Below are 19,236 nucleotides of genomic sequence, written 5' to 3'. Positions count from 1 at the left end.
GCAGCTTTTCATGTGCTTCTTGGCCATCTGTATGTCTTCTTTGGAGAAATGTCTATTTAGGTCTTCCACGCATTTTTTGATTGGGTTGTTTGTTTCTTTAATATTGAGTTGCATGAGCTGTTTATATATTTTGGAGATTAATCCTTTGTCCGTTGATTCGTTTGCAAATATTTTCTCCCATTCTGAGGGTTGTCTTTTCATCTTGTTTATGGTTTCCTTTGCTGTGCAAAAGCTTTGAAGTTTCATTAGGTCCCATTTGTTTATTTTTGTTTTTATTTCCACTACTCTATGAGGTGAATCAAAAAAGATCTTGCTGTGATTTATGTCAAAGAGTGTTCTTCCCATGTTTTCCTCTAAGAGTTTTATAGTGTCCTGTCTTACATGTCTTACATTTAGGTCTCTAATCCATTTTGAGTTTATTTCTGTGTTTGGTGTTAGAGAGTGTTCTAATTTCATTCTTTTACATGTAGCTGTCCACTTTTCCCAGCACCACTTATTGAAGAGACTGTCTTTTCTCCATTGTATATCCTTGCCTCCTTTGTCATAGATGAGTTGACCATAGGTGCGTGGGTTTATCTCTGGGCTTTCTATCTTGTTCCATTGATCTATGTTTCTGTTTTTGTGCCAGTACTATATTGTCTTGATTACTGTAGCTTTGTAGTATAGTCTGAAGTCAGGGAGTCTGATTCCTCCAGCTCCGTTTTTTTCCCTCAAAACTGCTTTGCCTATTCGGGGTCTTTTGTGTCTCCATACAAATTTTAAGATTTTTTGTTCTACTTCTGTAAAAAATGCCATTGGTAATTTGATAGGGATTGCATTGAATCTGTAGATTGCTTTGGGTAGTATAGTCATTTTCACAATATTGACTCTTCCAATCCAGGAACATGGTATATCTCTCCATCTGTTGGTATCATCTTTAATTTCTTTCATCAGTGTCTTATAGTTTTCTGCATACAGGTCTTTTGTCTCCCTAGGTAGGTTTATTCCTAGGTATTTTGTTCTTTTTGTTGCAATGGTAAATGGGAGTGTTTCCTTAATTTCTCTTTCAGATTTTTCATCATTAGTGTATAGGAATGCAAGAGATTTCTGTGCATTAATTTTGTATCCTGCAACTTTACCAAATTCATTAATTAGCTCTAGCAGTTTTCTGGTGGCAGTTTTAGGATTCTCTATGTATAGTATCATGTCATCTGCAAACAGTGACAGTTTTACTTCTTCTTTTCCAATTTGTATTCCTTTTATTTCTTTTTCTTCTCTGATTGCTGTGGCTAGGACTTCCAAAACTATGTTGAATCATAGTGGTGAGAGTGGACATCCTTGTCTTGTTCCTGATCTTAGAGGAAATGGTTTCAGTTTTTCACCATTGAGAATGATGTTTGCTGTGGGTTTGTCGTATATGGCCTTTATTATGTTGAAGTAGGTTCCCTCTATGCCCACTTTCTGGAGAGTTTTTATCATAAATGGGTGCTGACTTTTGTCAAAAGCTTTTTCTGCATCTATTGAGATGATCATATGGTTTTTATTCTTCAATTTGTTAATATGGTGTATCACATTGATTGATTTGCATATATTGCATCCCTGCAATTGCATATGCATATTTGCATATATTGCATATATTGCATCCCTGGGATAAATCCCACTTGATCATGGTGTATGATCCTTTTAATGTGTTGTTGGAATTTGTTTGCTAGTATTTTGTTGAGGGTTTTTGCATCTGTATTCATCAGTGATATTCGTCTGTAATTTTCTTTTTTTGTAGTATCTTTGTCTGGTTTTGGTATCAGGGTGATGGTGGCCTCATAGAATGAGTTTGGGAGTGTTCCTTCCTCTGCAGTTTTCTGGAAGAGTTTGAGAAGGATGGGTGTTAGCTCGTCTCTAAATGTTTGATAGAATTCACCTGTGAAGAAATCTGGTCCTGGACTTTTGTTTGTTGGAAGATTTTTAATCACAGTTTCAATTTCATTACTTGTGATTGGTCTGTTCATATTTTCTATTTCTTCCTGGTTCAGTCTTGGAAGGTTATACCTTTCCAGGAATGTGTCCATTTCTTCCACGTTGTTGTCCATTTTATTGGCATTATTGGCATAGAGTTGCTTGTAGTAGTCTCTTAGGATGCTTTGTATTTCTGTGGTGTCTCTTGTAACTTCTCCTTTTTCATTTCTAATTTTATTGATTTGAGTCCTCTCCCTGTTATTCTTGATGAGTCTGGCTAGAGGTTTATCAATTTTGTTTATCTTTTCAAAGAACCAGCTTTTAGTTTCATCAATCTTTTCTATTTTTTTTAAATCTGTTTCATTTATTTCTGCTCTGATCTTTATGATTTCTTTCCTTCTGCTAACTTTGGGTTTTGTTTGTTCTTCTTTCTCTAGTTCCTTTAGGTGTAAGGTTAGATTGTTTATTTGAGATTTTTCTTGTTTCTTGAGGTAGGCTTGTATAGCAATAAACTTCCCTCTTAGAACTGCTTTTGCTGCATCCCACAGGTTTTGGATCATCGTGTTTTCATTGTCATTTGTCTCTAGGTATTTTTTGATTTCCTCTTTGATTTCTTCAGTGATCTCTTGGTTATCTAGTAACATATTGTTTAGCCTCCATATATTTTTGTTTTTTACATTTTTTCCCTGTAATTCATTTCTCATCTCATAGTGTTGTGGTCAGAAAAGATGCTTGATATGATTTCAATTTTCTTAAATTTACTGAGGCTTGATTTGTGACCCAAGATGTGATCTATCCTGGAGAATGTTCTGTGCGCACTTGAGAAGAAAGTGTAATCTGCTGTTTTGGGATGGAATGTCCTATAAATAGCAATTAAATCTATCTGGTCTATTGTGTCATTTAAAGCTTCTGTTTCCTTATGTTTTTTCATTGTGGATGATCTGTCCATTGGTGTAAGTGAGGTGTTCAAGTCCCCCAGTATTATTGTGTTACTGTCGATTTCCTCTTTTATAGCTGGTAGCAGTTGCCTTATGTATTGAGGTGCTCCTATGTTGAGTGCGTATATATTTATAATTGTTATATCTTCTTCTTGGATTGATCCCTTGCTCATTATGTAGTGTCCTTCCTTGTGTCTTGTAACATTCTTTATTTTAAAGTCTATTTTATCTGATATGAGTATTGCTACTCCAGCTTTTGATTTCCATTTGCATGGAATATCTTTTTCCATCCCCTCACTTTCAGTCTGTATGTGTCCCTAGGTCTGAAGTGGGTCTCTTGTAAACAGCATATATACAGGTCTTGTTTTTGTATCCATTCAGCAGCCTGTGTCTTTTGGTTGGAGCATTTAATCCATTCACGTTTAAGGTAATTATCAATATGTATGTTCCTATGACCATTTTCTTAATTGTTTTGGGTTTGTTTTTATAGGTCCTTTTCTTCTCTTGTGTTTCCCACTTAGAGAAGTTCCTGTAGCATTTGTTGTAGAGCCAGTTTGGTGGTGCTGAATTCTCTTAGGTTTTGCTTGTCTGTAAAGCTTTTGATTTCTCCATCGAATCTGAATGAGATCCTTGCTGGGTAGAGTAATCTTAGTTGTAGGTTCTTCCCTTTCAGCACTTTAAGTATATCATGCCACTCCCTTCTGGCTTGTAGAGTTTCTGCTGAGAAATCAGCTGTTAACCTTATGGGAGTTCCCTTGTATGTTATTTGTCGTTTTTCCCTTGCTGCTTTCAATAATTTTTCTTTGTCTTTAATGTTTGCCAATTTGATTACTGTGTGTCTCGGTGTGTTTCTCCTTGGGTTTATCCTGTATGGGACTCGCTGCTCTTCCTGGACTTGGGTGGCTGTTTCCTTTCCCATGTTTGGAAGTTTTCGACTATAATCTCTTCAAATATTTTCTCTGGTCCTTTCTCTCTCTCTTCTCCTCCTGGGACCCCTATAATGTGAATGTTGTTGTGTTTCATGTTGTCCCAGTGGTCTCTTAGGCTGTCTTCATTTCTTTTCATTCTTTTTTCTTTCTTCTGTTCCACAGCAGTGAATTCCACCATTCTGTCTTCCAGGTCACTTATCTGTTCTTCTGCCTCAGTTATTCTGCTATTGATTACTTCTAGTGTAGTTTTCATTTCAGTTATTGTATTGGTCATCTCTGTTTGTTTGTTCCTTAATTCTTCTAGGTCTTTGTTAAACATTTCTTGCATCTTCTCAATCTTTGCCTCCATTCTTTTTCCAAGTTCCTGGATCATCTTCACTATCATTATTCTGAATTCTTTTTCTGGAAGGTTGCCTATCTCCACTTCATTTAGTTGTTTTTCTGGGGTTTTATCTTGTTCCTTCATCTGGTACATAGCCCTCTGCCTTTTCATCTTGTCTTTCTGTGAATGTGGTTTTTGTTCCACAGGCTGCAGGATTGTAGTTCTTCTTGCTTCTGCTGTCTGCCCTCTGGTGGATGAGGCTATCTAAGAGGCTTGTGCAAGCTTCCTGATGGGAGGGACTGGTGGTGGGTAGAGCTGACTGTTGCTTTGGTGGGCAGAGCTCAGTAAAACTTTAATCCACTTGACTGCTGATGGGTGGGGCTGGGTTCCCTCCCTGTCGGTTGTTTGGCCTGAGGCGACCCAACACTGGAGCCTACCTGGGCTCTTTGGTGGGGCCAATGACCGACTCCGGGAGGGCTCATGCCAAGGAGTACTTCCCAGAACTTCTGCTGCCAGTGTCCTTGTCCCCACGGTGAGCCACAGCCACCCCCCGCCTCTGCAGGAGACCCTCTGACACTAGCAGGTAGGTCTGGCTCAGTCTCCCCTGGGGTCACTGCTCCTTCCCCTGGGTCCCGATGTGCACACTACTTTGTGTGTGCCCTCCAAGAGTGGAGTCTCTGTTTCCCCCAGTCCTGTCGAAGTCCTGCAATCAAATCCCACTAGGCTTCAAAGTCTGATTCTCTAGGACTTCCTCCTCCTGTTGCCAGACCCCCAGGTTGGGAAGCTTGACGTGGGGCTCAGAACCTTCACTCCAGTGGGTGGACTTCTGTGGTGTAAGTGTTCTCCAGTCTGTGTGTCACCCACCCAGCAGCTATGGGATTTGATCTTACTGTGACTGCGCCCCTCCTACCATCTCATTGTGGCTTCTCCTTTGTCTTTGGATGTGGGGTACCCTTTCTGGTGGGCTCCAGTGGTGTCTTCCTGTCGATGATTGTCCAGCAGCTAGCCGTGACTCTGGCGTTCTCACAAGAGGGAGTGAGAGCATGTCCTTCTACTCCGCCATCTTGGTTCGTCTTTTCTGTTTGTAAGATTTTTGATGGCCATTCTGACCAGTGTGAGGTGATGTTATAGAGCTTTTTTAAACAAATTAATTTTGGCAATATAGTCCAGAGGTAGAAAAAAGGTCACATATACATAACATGCATCCATAGACATACATATACCCACAGAGACCCCAAATTTTAGCCATGAATAAGATACAACAATACAAAACTCAAATTGTGTCTGGCAGATGGAGCAAGTTAGGATTACGTGCTCCAGTGGCTAAAGCTTTTTACTAATATTTTTGGAGAAGACTTTAAAGGTTTGTATTTGTCCTTGACAAGTAATATTATGGAGGCTATGGACTAGATTTTGTGCAACGGAGCTTTTAAGGCAGTTGCATTATTAAAAGCATCCCCCCCACCCTCTTTTTTTTTCTGGCTTAGGGGATTATGAGCAGTGTTTTAGTTACCATGTCTTTGAAATATAATCTCCCCAGGAGCTAAGATTTACATCTTCAAGGGATAGAGAAAGATTGTAAGTTTTCTCCTAGGAGTTTTAGTGCCCTTTGGATCATTTCAGGAATCCCAATAAAAGGTAGTGGCACCCCCCCCCCGATAATTAGGGGGCTGCACCCTGTAAAAAGAATTCTCTGGACTCAGGATCAAAGGGGGCCCATTCAGGGTTGGAAATGAAGAAGGGGTCATTTGGGTCACTGTGGTCATGGAAACCATCAACCCATTGGACTGTGCCAATTTTGTGCAGCAGGAGATGGTTCTCGTCTTAATGTTTTCCATTCACTGTGATGCTTAGCAGTGATCACTGTGGTGGAAGGATGGGGATGGTGCTAGGCAGTAAATATCCAAGTAAGGAGAGGGATGGCCCTGGTACAGGTATCGGTGGCTCTAGGAACCTTTGCCTTCTCTTCTCCCTCCTCCTCCTCAATAGAGGCCCTGATAATCTCGTCAGCTTTTCTTTTGGTGGCAGCAATGTCTCATGAGGCATGTTTCTCCATTCTGCCTCATTCAGGGGAAAGCTGAGGGGCTCAGGATCTGTGGTATCATAGAGGAGAGGAGCAGGTTATAGATTTTAGGATCTTCAGAGATACCAACCAGTTAACACGTTTTGGCAGCCATGAGTAACAATTCAGAGCTTTTCCCCCCCAAAAAACACGAAAACCTGCAATGGCCAGTTAGCTTCCCCTTCTTCCTGCTGCATAAAATCTTTAAGAAAGGTTTGAATTTAGTTAAGGTATAGTTTCTGATCTGTTTCTATTGTACTTCTTGATTTTTTCCTATTGCCTCAGTCTTAAGTATTATTATTGGAAAATTTTGAATGACATCACTGTGAGCCCTTTTTGTGGGCAGCTGCTTTCCTTTCCAGGGTGTGCCTCCACTAGCAATATATGCACAAGGTCTTTGGAAAAAGCCTCTGGAGCAAAATACCACAATCTTGGCGTGTTGGTATGCTGGCACTGAGTAACGCCCTGGAAGCTTCCATGGGGTTTTACATTTATCAAGGAGCTGGTACACCTCCTTAGAGTTGTTAGGAGGTGCTGGCACCAGGTGTTCAGGACAGGACATTTATAAATATTTGTCCATTAATTGTTTAGCAACATCATGGCAGGGATGATTATCTCATCAGGTCTGGGAGGCAAAGAGCAATAGTAGTGAGTGAAGCAGTGACACAGAGACTGTAGGCCTCTGTTGTATTTTCCCTTTTGTGGTGCCATCAGTTTCCTGTCAGGAGGCTATTTCACTGTTCTGGGTTAAGGCTCACAGTCCAAGCATGACCCACCAACTCAATTTTCACAAGAAGTCTCCTATCTTCCTTACCTATAGGAAACCTTTCATCCTGCCTTTAACCCAGAGCCTCTCCTTGGTCAGTGACAATAGCCGGGTGATCCAGTCCACCTTCCTAAGTTCTCCTTGGCCTTGAGGTATGGAGTACCCTCACACACATTCATAGTCAATTAAAGGCTCTACAATTAGTGGTCTAATCACCTTATTAGACCATATGCCCTTGATCACACTGCTCTGGGTATATTGTTGAGTTATTATAGCAGCCATGATACGCAAGCAACATGCAACAGAGGCAGTATGTGAAAGCACATAGCAGCTCAACAGACCTCAGGTAAGCAGTGCCCTTTCTCAGATGGGGTTACCCACCTGAGTTGGTTAGATCATGGTGTGTGATCCTTTTAATATATTGTTGAAATCAGTTTGCTCGTATTTTGTTGAGGATTTTTGCATCTGTGTTCATCAGGGATATTGGCCTGTAACTTTCTTTTCTTGTAGCATCCTTGTCTGGTTTTGGAGTCAGGGTTACGCTCACCTTGTAAAATGAGTTTGAAAGTGTTCCCTCTCCTTTTTTTGGAAGCCTTTGAGAAGGATTGGTACTAACTCTTCTTTGAATGTTTTGTATACGTCACCAGTGAAACTGTCTGGTCCTTGTCTTTTGCTGGGAGGTTTTTTGTTTAATAATCTCTAATTTAATAACTAGTAATTGGTCTGTTCAGATTTTCTATTTCTTTATGATCCTGTCTTGGTGGTTGTACGTTTCTAGGAATTTATCCATTTCTTCTAGGTTGTCAAATTTGTTGGCAGGTAATTGTTCATAGTAGTCTCTTACATACTTTGTGTTTCTGTGGTATCAGTTGTTATGTTTCCTGTTTCATTTCTGATTTTATTTTAGTCCTCCCTTTTTCTTGGTGAGTCTAAAGGCTTGTCAACTTTATCTTTTCAAAGAACCAGCTCTCAGTTTCACTGATTCTTCTATTGTCTTTTTAGTCCCTATTTCATATATTTCCACTCTGATCTTTGTTATTTCCTTCCTTCTACTAACTTTGGCCTTAGTTTTTCCTTCTTTTTCTAGTTCACTGAGGTATAAAATTAGATTGTTTACAATTTTTGTTTCTTGATTTAGGAATTTATTGCAATGAACTTCCCTTTAGAACTGCTTTTGCTGCATCCCATATGTTTTGGTATGTTTTATTACCATTTCATTTGTCCCAGGAATTTTTTTTCTCTTTGATTTCTTCATTGACCCATTGGTTGTTCATATGTTTAATCTCTACCTATTTCTGAATTTTCCAGTTTTCTTCTTGTAACGGACTTCTAGTTTCATCCCACTGTGGTTGGAAAAGATGCTTGATAGCAGCTTTCAATCTTCTTAATATATTAAGGTTTGTTTTGTGGCCTAACCTATGAACTATTCTGGAAGAAATTAATTATATGTGCATTTAACAAGAATGTGTAGTCTATTGCTTTTGGATGGAATGATCTGTATGTATATATCTCTTAAGTCCATCTGTTCTAATGTATCATTTAAGGCTGATGTTTCCTTATTGATGTTCTGTCTGGTTGATCTATCCATTGATGAAAGTGAGGTATAAAAGTCCCCTACTATCATTGTACTGCTATTTCTCCCTTTGGGGCTGTTAATCTTTGCTTTATATATTGAGGTGCTCCTATGTTGGGTGCATAAATATTTACAAATGGTATATACTCTTGTTGGACTGACCCCTTTATGTAATGCCCTTCTTTCTCTCTCATTACAGTCTTTGTTTTAAAGTCTATTTTGTCTGGTTTAAGTATAGCTACCCCAGCTTTCTTTTGGTTCCTATTTGCATGAAGTATCATCTTTTTCCATCCCTTCACCAGTCTGTGTGTCCTTACATGCAAGGTGAGTCTCTTGAAGGCAGCATATAGATAGGTCTTTTTTTTTTTTTTTTAATGCATGCAGCCACTCTGTGTCTTTTGATTACAGACTTTAGTCCATTTACATTTAAAGTAATGAATTATAGGTATATACTTATTGCTGTTTTGTTAATTGTTTGTTTTCATACCATTTTATAGTTCTCTATTCATTTCTTCTGTTGTTCTTTTCCTTTGTGATTTGATGATTTTTCTCTATCTTGTGTGTCTACTATAGGTTTTTGCTTTGTGTCTACCATGAGGCTTACATATAGCAACTTATCAACTTATAATATCTTAACAGTCTATATTTTAACTTTGAACACATTCTGAAGTTCTACATTCTTACTCCTCGCCCCTCCACGTTAGTTTTTCATATCACATTTTACATCTCTTTATCTTGTATATCCCTTACATACCGTTGACCCTTGAATAACATGGGTTTGAACTGCCCAGGTCCACTTACTTACACATGGATTTTTTTTTTCACTAAATATGTACTATAGTACTACACAATGTACAGTTGGTTGACTCCACAGATGTGGAACTGGTATATGCGAATTTTCAAGTGGGAGGAGGGTCAGCACACTTAACCCCTGTGTTGTTCAAGGGTCAACTATAATGTCTGTCTGCAGTTAGTTATTTTTACTACTTTTGTCCTTTAACATTCATACTAGCTTTAATCCACCATTTTACTATATATTTTACCAGTGAGATTTATCCTTTCATATGTTCTCTTGTTACTAATTAGTACCCTTTTTTTTTTTTCAGCTTAAAGAAATTCCTTTAACATTTCTTGTAAGGCTGATGATGAACTCCTTTACCTTTTGCTTGTCCAGAAAACTCTTTCTGTCTCCAACTCTGAATAACTATCAATCAATACTTAGATGGGGCGAGTATTCTTGGTTGGAAGTTTTTCTTTCAGTGCTTTGACTATATCATGCCACTCCCTTCTGGCCTGCAGCATTTCAGCTAAAAAAACCTACTGATGGTCTTATGGGGGTTCCCTTGTATGTTACAAATTGTTTTTCTCTCTCTTGCTGCTTTTAAAAGTCTCTCCTTAACTAACTAACTTTTTAATTATAATGTGTCTTGTTGTGCATCTCTTTGGGTTCATCTTGTTAGTTTGGAACTCCCTAGGCTTCCCAATCTGGATGTCTGTTTCCTTCCCCAGGTTAGGGAAGTTTGAGCCTTTATTTCTTCAAAATATCTTTCCATCCCTTTCTCTCTCTTTCCTCCTCCTGGCACCTCCCTAAAATGTGAATGTTAAGTCAGCTTGATGTTGTCCCCACAGTCCCTTAAGCTATCATCTTCATTCTTTTTTTTCTTTTTGCTGCTCTGACTGGCTGAGTTCCACTGCCCTGTCTTCGAGTTCATTGACCTTTTTTGCTTCATCTAGTCTGCTGTTGAACCCCACTAGTGTATTCTTCAGTGCAGTTACTGTATCCTGCAGCTCTGTGACTGACTTCCTTTTGAAGTTATCATCACTGAGTTTATCCATTCCTTTCCTGATGTTCCTGACTACAGCAACATCTTTATGACCATTATTTATTTTGAACTCTTTATCAGATAAGTAAGTCATCACTTACCTCAGTTTCATTAAGGATTTTTTTCCTGAGGTTTTATCTTGTTTCATTTGCAACACATTCCTCTGTTTGTTTGTTTCTTCATTTTCCTTGACTCTTTGTATTGGTTTCTATATAGTAGGTGAAACAACCACCTCTCTCAGTCTTGAAGAAAGGAGTAGCCTCATGTAGGAGATGAACCTTATCATTCAACCCTGCCCTAGCTCTTGGTTGTCTCTCAAACCACACAAATGTGATATCACAACCAGCAATCATGAGGAGAGTACAAATGCAGGATATTGGAAATGCATTTGAAATTAAAGACCAGTAACTTTTAAAACAATCTTGTTTATATATAGACTGCTATATCAAAACCTCATGGGAACCACAAGCCAAAAATGTACAATAGAGATAGACAGATACACACACAAAAAAAGAAAAAGGAATCCTAACACAACACTGAAGACAGATAGATAGATAGTCATCAAATCACAAGAGGAGAGACCAAAAGAGGAAGGGAAGAAAAAAAGACCTTCACCACAAAATCCAAAACAATTAACAAAATGGCAATAAGAACATACAGATCTATAATTACCTTAAATGTAAAGGACTAAATGCTCCAACCAAAAGACACAGACTAGCTGAATGGATCCAAAAACAAGACCTGTATATATGCTGTCTACAAGAGACCCACCTCAGATCTAGGGACACATTCAGACTGAAAGTGAGGGGGGTGGAAGTCAAAAGACAGCTGCAGTAGCAATACTCATATCAGACAAAATAGACTTTAAAATAAAGACTGTTACAAGAGACAAAGAAGGACACTACATAATGATCAAGGGATCGATCCAAGAAGAAGATATAACAATTGTAAATATATATGCATCCAACATAGGAGCATCTCCATATATAAGGCAAATGCTAACAGCCATAAAAGGGGAAATTAACACCCCACTTTCATCAATAGACATCATCCAGATGATAGAAAAATCAATAAGGAAACACAGGCCTTAAATGACACACTAGACCAGATGGACTTAATTGAAATTTATAGAGCATTCCATCCAAAAGCAGCAGAATACACATTCTTCTCAAGTGCACATGGAACATTCTCCAGAATAGATCACGTGCTGGGCCACAAAGCAAACCTCGGTTTAAAATTAAGAAAATTGAAATCATATCAAGTATCTTTTCCAACCACAATGCTATGAGATTAGAACTCAACTACAAGGAAAAATGTGTAAAAAAACACAAGCACATGGAGGCTAAAAAATATGCTACTAAATAACCAATGGATCACTGAAGAAATCAATACCTAGAGACAAATGAAAGCATGACAATCCAAAACCTATGGGATGCAGCAAAAGCAGTTCTAAGAGGGAAGTTTATAGCAATACAATCTTACCTCAGGAAACAGGAAAAAATCTCGAATAAACAACCTAACCTTGTGCCTAAAGCAAATAGAGAAAGAAGAAACAAAACCCAAAGTTATTGGAAGGAAAGAAATCATAGATATCAGAGTAGAAATAAATGAAATAGAGATGAAGAAAACAAGAAAAGATCAATGAAACTAAAACTGGTTCTTTGAGAAGACAAACAAAACTGATAAACCTTTAGCCAGATTCATCAAGAAAAAAAGGGAGAGGGCTCAAATCAATAAAATTAGAAATGAAAAAGGAGAAGTTACAGCACATGCCACAGAAATACAAAGGATCATGAAAGATTACTACAAGCAACTCTATGCCAATAAGATGGACAGATTCTTAGAAAGGCACAATCTCCCATGACTGAACCAGGAAGAAGTAGAAAATACGAACAGACCAATCAATCATAAGTACTGAAATTGAAACTGTGATTTTAAAACTCCCAAGAAACAAAAGTCCAGGACCAGATGGCTTCACAGTCAACTTCTATCAATCAAACATTTAGAGAAGAGTTAACACCTATCCTTCTGAAACTGTTCCCAAAAATTGCAGAGGAAGGAACACTCCCAAACTCATTCTATGAGGCCACCATCACCCTGATACCAAAACCAGACAAAGATACTACAAAAAAAGAAAATTACAGGCCAGTGTCACTGATGAACATAGATGCAAAAATCCTCAACAAAATACTGGCAAACTGAGTCCAACAATACATTAAAAGGATCATACACCACCATCAAGTGGGATTTATCCCAGGGATGCAAGGGTTTTTCCATATCTGAAATGATTGTCAGACCTGTCTGGTCCCTTCAGATTACATTTATTATCATCTGTGTAATTTTAGCCTTATCTAAAACTACTGAATCCCTTTAATCTTTTTCATTAAAATTTTTTCTTCATTAAACAAACAAATTTTCATTCCCTCTAAAGCACTGTTTTACCAAGTCTTTTTTATATTATAATATTTTTATTAGTTATAATATCACATTGTAATATATTATATCATTATTATTATATTACATTTAGTTATAAATTATTTTCCATGCAAGTTAAATTTGATCCTTACATGTAATCTGAACGATCCAGACCCAGGGTTAAGACATGACAAAAGTAAAAGCCATCATGGAAAGAAGGAACAAAACAAAACAGAAGCATCAGTAACAACAAAACCTGTGTTACCTCACGTTGGAGATCAATAATATCTTCTTCGTAAAGCAGGCTGTTTGCCACTCACCTGGTGGGCAAGTCTTAATCCATGTGAATACCTTCTGCAGTAAAGATTAAGGGTTTTTACCAAGTCTTGAAATCATTTATTTGCTCTTTCTGAATATCTTCTGGCTGTTTTCAGTAAGATAGAGAATAATCTAATCTAAAGAGCTTAGAAAGACATAAACTGGGTTTATTTGTTTGAATGGCAGTTATAGTATTTTACTTGATTCCATGTGACTATTTCTCCAATTCTCTTGCCTCAAAGACAAAGTAAGGCTAGTTTCCCAAGAAATAAATCTGTCAGTACCTTTTATTCAGATCAATGTTACTTGCTTTCAACTCCACATTTAACATGATGCGAAGATTGAATTTACTAGGAAAGTGTCCAGGTTTAAAATACCTTATACATCAGGGCAGATTGCTTTTTGGTTTGCTCTGTCACCAGGCCTGTGGCATTCAAATCCCAGCCCCAACATTTGTGTGTTAAATGACCTTGGTTTTATTATTCGGTAACATCTCTGAGCCTCCATTTCCTCATCTGCAAGTAGGGATGATAATTATACCTTCATTATTGGGTGTGGCTTAAGAACTGAGTTGCTATAGGTAAAGTAAAAATCAGTGTTGTTGTAATTCCATTTTTGACTAAGCTTTATTTTTAACCCTGGAAAATAAAAGTGTGACTTTGTTTTAAAGTTTTTTTCTCCCAAAGAAAAAAAATTACTAGTCTGTAGATTTCTGAGCATGCCAAAGAAACCACAGAAATTGAATCACACAAGCCAAGCATGAAAAAAAAGAATCATTTTCATGTGCATCATTGATGCTTGATTATCCCAAAGTGACTGGACAAGATTAAAAAGCCACATTTTATTGTGTTTATCTAAGATTAGCATTAGATAATTATCTGAAATCACATATTTATTGTGTTTTGTGGTTAAGATTAAATGCAGGGCACGGGGGTGGGGGGGGAAGGAGATGGTTATCTGAGAGATTAGGAAGAGAGGAGAAATCCTCATCTATATAGGTAAAGAAAATCGACTACAGATCAGATACTTGGTAGGTCTCTATAAGTACATTATTAAAAAGTTTATTGTGGTTTAGTACAGTTTGATTCCAAATTTCTAAAGTGTGTGTGTAAGGATTCGAATGTGAGTTGGAAGTAAGAGTAGATGTAAACCAAAAATGTTAATAGTGATTATATCTTTGCAATGTAATTAATTGCAGATGACTGGTTTTCTTTTTTAGATGTTTCTGCATTAGTAAATTTTTACGTAATATATATTTTCTGTAATAAAGTTGGCAATCCTAAAAGTAACAGTTATACAAAAAGTTAATAGTGTACAGTTTTATTGTTTAAAAAAGCTTCATGTATCTGTGTTTCATGAGTTTTCAACCTGTGATTATCAAGTGATTGTTTCACTAATAAAAATAAATGCTGTATGATTTGGGATTATACTGCCTCTACTCTTGGCTTGTTTTAATATTGCACCTTGTGTATTTTCATCTGTACATAGCCTTTAGTAAATACCATATTTCTTATAGCATATTTTATCTTAGAATCACAGAATGTTGGAATAATAATGTACCTTATAGGAGACTGAGTTTAGGGGTGGAACATTGATGACTGTGGGTCATTTGTTATACCCACAGAGTATTTTAAAAGCCTTTATGACTAATAAAATATAGTACTATAAAACAAGCAGCTTTATAGTGGCCACCGTCTTACTTTCTGCCAGATATTTAAATAGTATCAGTGACCTGTAGTGCCTGCAAATATTGTTTAACAAAAAAAAAAGCTATTACTGGCTAAGTTTAAGCCTTGAAAACAAAGTCAGTAGCACTGGGGGTGGTGTTTGTACCAAGGTTTGGGATATAGATTAATCAATCAGTCAATTTGAAGCAGAGGCTTGATTATGATATACAAGAATTCATTATAATCACTACTACTTATTGAATGTTTATACGCTAGGGACTTACTTAGATGCATTAGAGCTGTGTACTTTGGGGCTGGGGAGGAATATCTGGTAGAAGAGGATCCCAAACAAACAGAACCATTAGAAAACAAGGCATTCATCTGTGAAGCATTTGAACACTAAGAGCCTACAACAGCCTGAAATAGCACAATGATGATGGGATCCGTGAATGAGAACCTCGTAATTGGACATGGAAAATGGTATTTAACTTATATTTTAAAGGGAAGATTATGTGGTATATTTGGAAAAAGGAAAATCCCTTATGCTTTTTTTCCCCTTCTAATATGTCATAACTGAAAATACAAATAACACCAAGTCTTGAAGACTTTTGGTTCTGACTGACCATTTTAGGGGAGGATCCAGAGTGAGCACCATGATTTGTAATTTCTTGTCAGGGAAAATATAGGCTGTAGGTCATCTGAACTAGCGAGTCTGGTTTTGGGTTTTGTTTTCATCATGTTAATAGAACCCAGATATGTGTTCATTTGCTATCTATCGCCTATCTTTTGATTACACTGATTTTCAATTCATTTCGTCTTGTATTTTCAGAAGGAGTTTTGGAACACTTACACAAAAGCACAACAAGGAGAGAGTAACAGAGGAAGTGACTGGTTTCAGTTTTACCTTACCTTTCCATTAATCTTTGGCCTCTTCATTATCCTCCTTGTCATTTTCCTCATCTGGAGATGCTTCCTAAGAAACAAAACTCGCAGACAGACGGTGACTGAAGGCCATATTCCTTTCCCTCAGCACCTCAATATTATCACTCCGCCTCCCCCACCAGATGAAGTCTTTGATAGCAGCGGATTGTCGCCAGGCTTTCTGGAATATGTAGTTGGGCGCTCAGATTCCGTCTCCACTCGCCTGTCCAACTGCGATCCCCCACCGACCTACGAGGAAGCCACTGGTCAGGTGAACCTGCGGAGGAGTGAAACAGAACCTCATTTAGATCCACCCCCGGAGTATGAGGACATCATCAACTCCAACTCAGCCAGTGCCATTGCTATGGTGCCTGTGGTCACCACCATCAAATGAAACTGCACACTTCTTTTTATTATAATCATTTTTAAAATACTAATGAAAGAACTTTCTAGCACTTTACCACTACATAAATGTGCATTTGACTTATTGGATTCTGACAGCATACCACTTCACATCCTCTGATTTGATTTTCATTAGTTTTGTTTCCTACCATAAATTCATTATCCATGCTCATTTTTGCTAATGGAAATATGTTGAGGGAAAAATACTAGTGGAGGTCTTCATGTGAGGAGATGTACATGTGTGTACACATATATGTTTATGTATATATGTACATGCACATATATGTGTTTGTACATCAGCCCAGTATATGGGCAACTGTCTTAAAAAGTCATTAACATCTACCTAAATCACCTGTAAAGTTAGAACATTACTCACCAAAATCGGGGTGGGGGAGAAGGCACCAACAAGTTGTGTAACAGGTAGCAACATGTTGTTGAATTTTGAAAATAAGATGAACTTTTAGCATGTTTTCTAATTCTTACAGGCTTTTGTTAACCTTCTTCAACTACCTTAAAAGGAAAAAAAAAATGCATGTAGTCAATCTTGACTTTAGGAACATCTCAGAAGGCGACAGAGAAGGAAGGCACAATAAACAATACCTTGCTTATTAACAGTGGACAGCAAGAAAATCATGGGTCCTTAGTGGCATTTGGCTGGTTTCGTAGGAGGGATTTTTGTTGCTGTTATTGACTGCCTCCCTTGCAAAAATTAAACAGTATTTGCTCAGTATCTTTGCATGTCTCATGCTATTTGTATTAACATCTTGATGGAGTGGATTTCCTGGCAAAAGAATAATTTCTCAAGTAGATACACGTATTAATGACAGGGAACAGATGCAGATTTCTCCTTTGCCCATTGGCGACAGTATTTTTTTCTCGTTGTTTCATTGCCCTTTACTCTACTCCTTCTCCTACCACCACAGAATCTTCAAGCACCTAAGAATTTAGTTAAAATTCCTGAAATTATTTTCTTAATGTTTTTATATAGAGTGAAGCCTTTGTCTCAAGATGATTAGGAGGCAATTTTCCATTAAATTAAGAACTGTGATTTTTATATTGTTCTCCAGTTGGTGGAGGAAGATTGCAAAGTCTGTGCTGTGCCAGGTGCACAATAAATCTAGTTATGCCTGCACACAGACCTCATTGTTGCTATTTCATTTTGTATTTTCATCAGATTTTTTTTTTAACTTCAGGATTTTTACTTTTCCCTTGGAGCAGGGGGAACAGGCTGTGAATGAACTGCCAACATAAACTGGCTCAGAAAGGAAAAATAAAAGTTATACATGCACTGATGGAAAATTCATTATATCGGTCAGGGAAATGTCTGTGCCACTCCCATGACTGCGTAGTGTTGGATAAAATGGTTGAGCAGGCAGAAGGAATGCAGGTTTCGGAAGTGTCATACCCTGCTGCCTCCATCTCCAGCCCACCCAGACTCCCCCAAACCAAAGGAAGGAGGACCCTGAACTAAGGAGTCAGATGACCTGAATTCGAATTCCGCTCTGCCATACACTTGCCAGGCTACCTTGGCAAAGACCCACATCTGACCCTCAAATTCCTCCCCTCTGAAACAGCAATAGTATGGTGTGCCCTGCCTTTCTCCTGGGGCTTTAAAAGTATCTAATGAGATGGTGTGCCTGAAAGTCATTTGTAAGACGTGAAGAGCTCTCTAGGTGAAAGGTCATAGCATTGTTCCCATTGCTCCTATGAAGGGAGAATTTTCTCCCGGTTTCCCTAAAATGTATCTGAGTTTTCACATAGTGAGGAAGTAGAGTAGGCGGCTCCATAAATGGCTAACGTGCTCCTAATCTGAGTGTGTGGGCTCTTAGTTAAACACCTGTCATTCTCTGGTCTCTACCAATGCTGGGTCTACTTAATGACGACTGCCAGCTCAGCACAAACAGGATTAAGCAAACGTTGGAAAGGGAACTAAGATGTCTATGTTTAGATAATAGGTTTTATAGCTTTCATGGACTAAAAATGAATAAATCTTGAACCTGGTCTCAGCAGAAATGACAATATTATTTTGAATTTGGTCATGAGTACATGGTGATCTGTGGCTTCTATTTAAAGCTGAGAGTGGGAGTGTTTGAGCCAGTGATTTGTGTGCATGTGTGTAGGTATGTATTTTGGTTTATTTTTAAAGCAAAAGTAAGGCTTCTTTTGTGTGGACTTCTTTTTTGTCATTAATAACAGGCCTTAGATTAAACCAGCAGTTTCAAAGTGTGGCCAATGAACCCCTGGGTGTCCTTGAGAACCTTTGAGGGCATCTGTGGGATCAAAAGTATTCTCATAATAATAACCAAGACATTAGTTGTCTTTCCACTCTCTCTCTCTCAAAAAGTAGTTAAAAATGTAAAAGCCATCTTCCCATGAATTTTTTTTTGTTTTAGAAAATATAACTATTTTCTTTAAAGTGTTATTTATGTTAGCATGTAATGGACTTTTTACTTTTTAAATGAATAAATACTTAAAAATTTTTTCAGTTTTACTTTCTTAGATGGCAAATACTGGTAGATATAAACTCCATAAACAAAAGCTCTTTGGTGTCCGGATCCCCAACAAATGTTGAGTATAAAAGGGTCTGGAGACCAAAAGTTTGAGAATTACAGGATTAGACAAAGAAGCAGGATGTTCTATTACTAAGTATGTATTCTTGCAATTTTATTTTACATTCTAAACTCCTGGTATTGGACTTAATGCTGCCTCTTAGAGATACCCGAATTTCAGTATAAGAATGAATGTTGATCCTTGAAGGAAAAGCCAAATGATTAAACTGATCAATGACTACAGCTTTTTAGACTGTTGGTCACAGACCACACTACTCCACAGTGATAATTGGCATCAGCCACAGGTCTCCTGGCAGCATTCAGGTGATAATGACAGGATAATTTTTAAGATAAACAAAATAAATACTTTCTTCAAGAAACAGTCTCTTCGGTTACTTTGTTTTGTTTGATATTGGTTTGGGTTTGACATTTTTAGAAACCCTTTTGCTACCCCATCTGGTTTTATAAACTGCGTTTCTTAACATTTGTTATAATTAAAGGGGCTTATCTGGAATAACATATTTTTTATGCTTTGGCCTTTCTTACCTGACTGATTATTACATTCACCTTTGATTATTTTTAATAAAGGTTTATTTTTACAGATATATTTAGTACCTTC

General features: G+C 37.7%; 1 protein-coding gene across 1 annotated transcript in view; it reads left to right on the top strand.

Annotated features, from left to right (window-relative positions):
• PRRG1 (proline rich and Gla domain 1) overlaps positions 1-18,498 on the top strand; it is a 140,844-nt gene extending 122,346 nt beyond the window's left edge. Inside the window, exon 4 of the mRNA XM_061178335.1 lies at positions 15,575-18,498. Coding sequence (XP_061034318.1) covers positions 15,575-16,060 — 486 coding nt within the window. The 3' untranslated portion in view covers positions 16,061-18,498. The remainder of the gene's footprint in view (positions 1-15,574) is intronic.
• The last annotated feature ends 738 nt before the right edge of the window (positions 18,499-19,236 follow it).

This window comes from Eubalaena glacialis, chromosome X (assembly GCF_028564815.1).
Source record: "Eubalaena glacialis isolate mEubGla1 chromosome X, mEubGla1.1.hap2.+ XY, whole genome shotgun sequence".
NCBI classification, from domain to species: Eukaryota; Metazoa; Chordata; class Mammalia; order Artiodactyla; family Balaenidae; genus Eubalaena; species Eubalaena glacialis.
Note: the sequence above shows the minus strand (reverse complement) of the source record. Positions and strands in the feature narration are given on the sequence as shown.